This window comes from Trypanosoma theileri (genome assembly GCF_002087225.1).
Source record: "Trypanosoma theileri isolate Edinburgh chromosome Unknown TM35_Tth_173_V1, whole genome shotgun sequence".
Taxonomy (NCBI): Eukaryota; Euglenozoa; class Kinetoplastea; order Trypanosomatida; family Trypanosomatidae; genus Trypanosoma; species Trypanosoma theileri.
In genome coordinates, this window is record NW_021640015.1 from 1 (window position 1) to 757 (window position 757).

The 757-nt window shown below is 43.1% G+C and overlaps 1 protein-coding gene across 1 annotated transcript; it reads left to right on the forward strand.

Moving 5' to 3' along the window:
* Position 1: 1 nt before the first annotated feature.
* Positions 2-538, forward strand: TM35_001731000 (putative UDP-Gal or UDP-GlcNAc-dependent glycosyltransferase; the record flags this gene model as incomplete). Its single annotated transcript, XM_029031958.1, has 1 exon — positions 2-538. One exon carries the CDS (start codon positions 2-4, stop codon positions 536-538), a length of 537 nt encoding a protein of 178 aa, XP_028876745.1.
* Positions 539-757: the final 219 nt, after the last annotated feature.

Here is a 757-nt window from a genome sequence, read left to right on the forward strand (position 1 = left end):
ACTGTTCCCCAACGCTAGTTATCTGGCAAAGGGCGACGACGATATGTTTTTGCGTGTGCCGCAGTACCTTGCTGACCTGCGCACCCTGCCCCGCCATGGGCTGTATTGGGGTCTGCTAGACCACTCCGACTCTGGTTACGTGTACATTAGTGGCTTTTGCACGACTCTTGGGAGGGACGTCGTGGAACATGTTGTTTCATACGAGCCAGTACGGAATTTAGTGTATAACCCATATTGTATCACTCGTAAAGAGTTGTTTTTGCGAGACATGGACCACGAAGATGTTATGGTTGCCCAGATAATATACAAAACGATGCACCGACATGTCGTGTATGCCCGTGAAAAGCCCTGTCATTTCCATGATGTTCATGTGGGTTTTCGTGTGCGTCCAGTGACGTCCCGGTCTGTGGCGATCCATCACCTATGGGAGAGTGAGTATGCTGAGATGATGGAGCGGTTTGGAAACGATACTTCTCCCTCCCCTCGCAGGTTCAGGCGCCCCAGCAGATGCTTCATTAGATTTCCTTGTAATATGTAAAACAAAAGATTGAGGTTTGGTGATTACATTTGTGCTTTATTTCATTATGTCTAAATGAGTGAAATTATTACATAATGATTGCTATATTTTGTTTATCTTACATATACTCTTGCTATATTATACCCATTTTATACTTGTTTATCCATTATATACTTGTTTATCCAATATATACTTGTATCATAACAATAACCTCCCTTTTTTGTTCAAGTACTCTGGTGA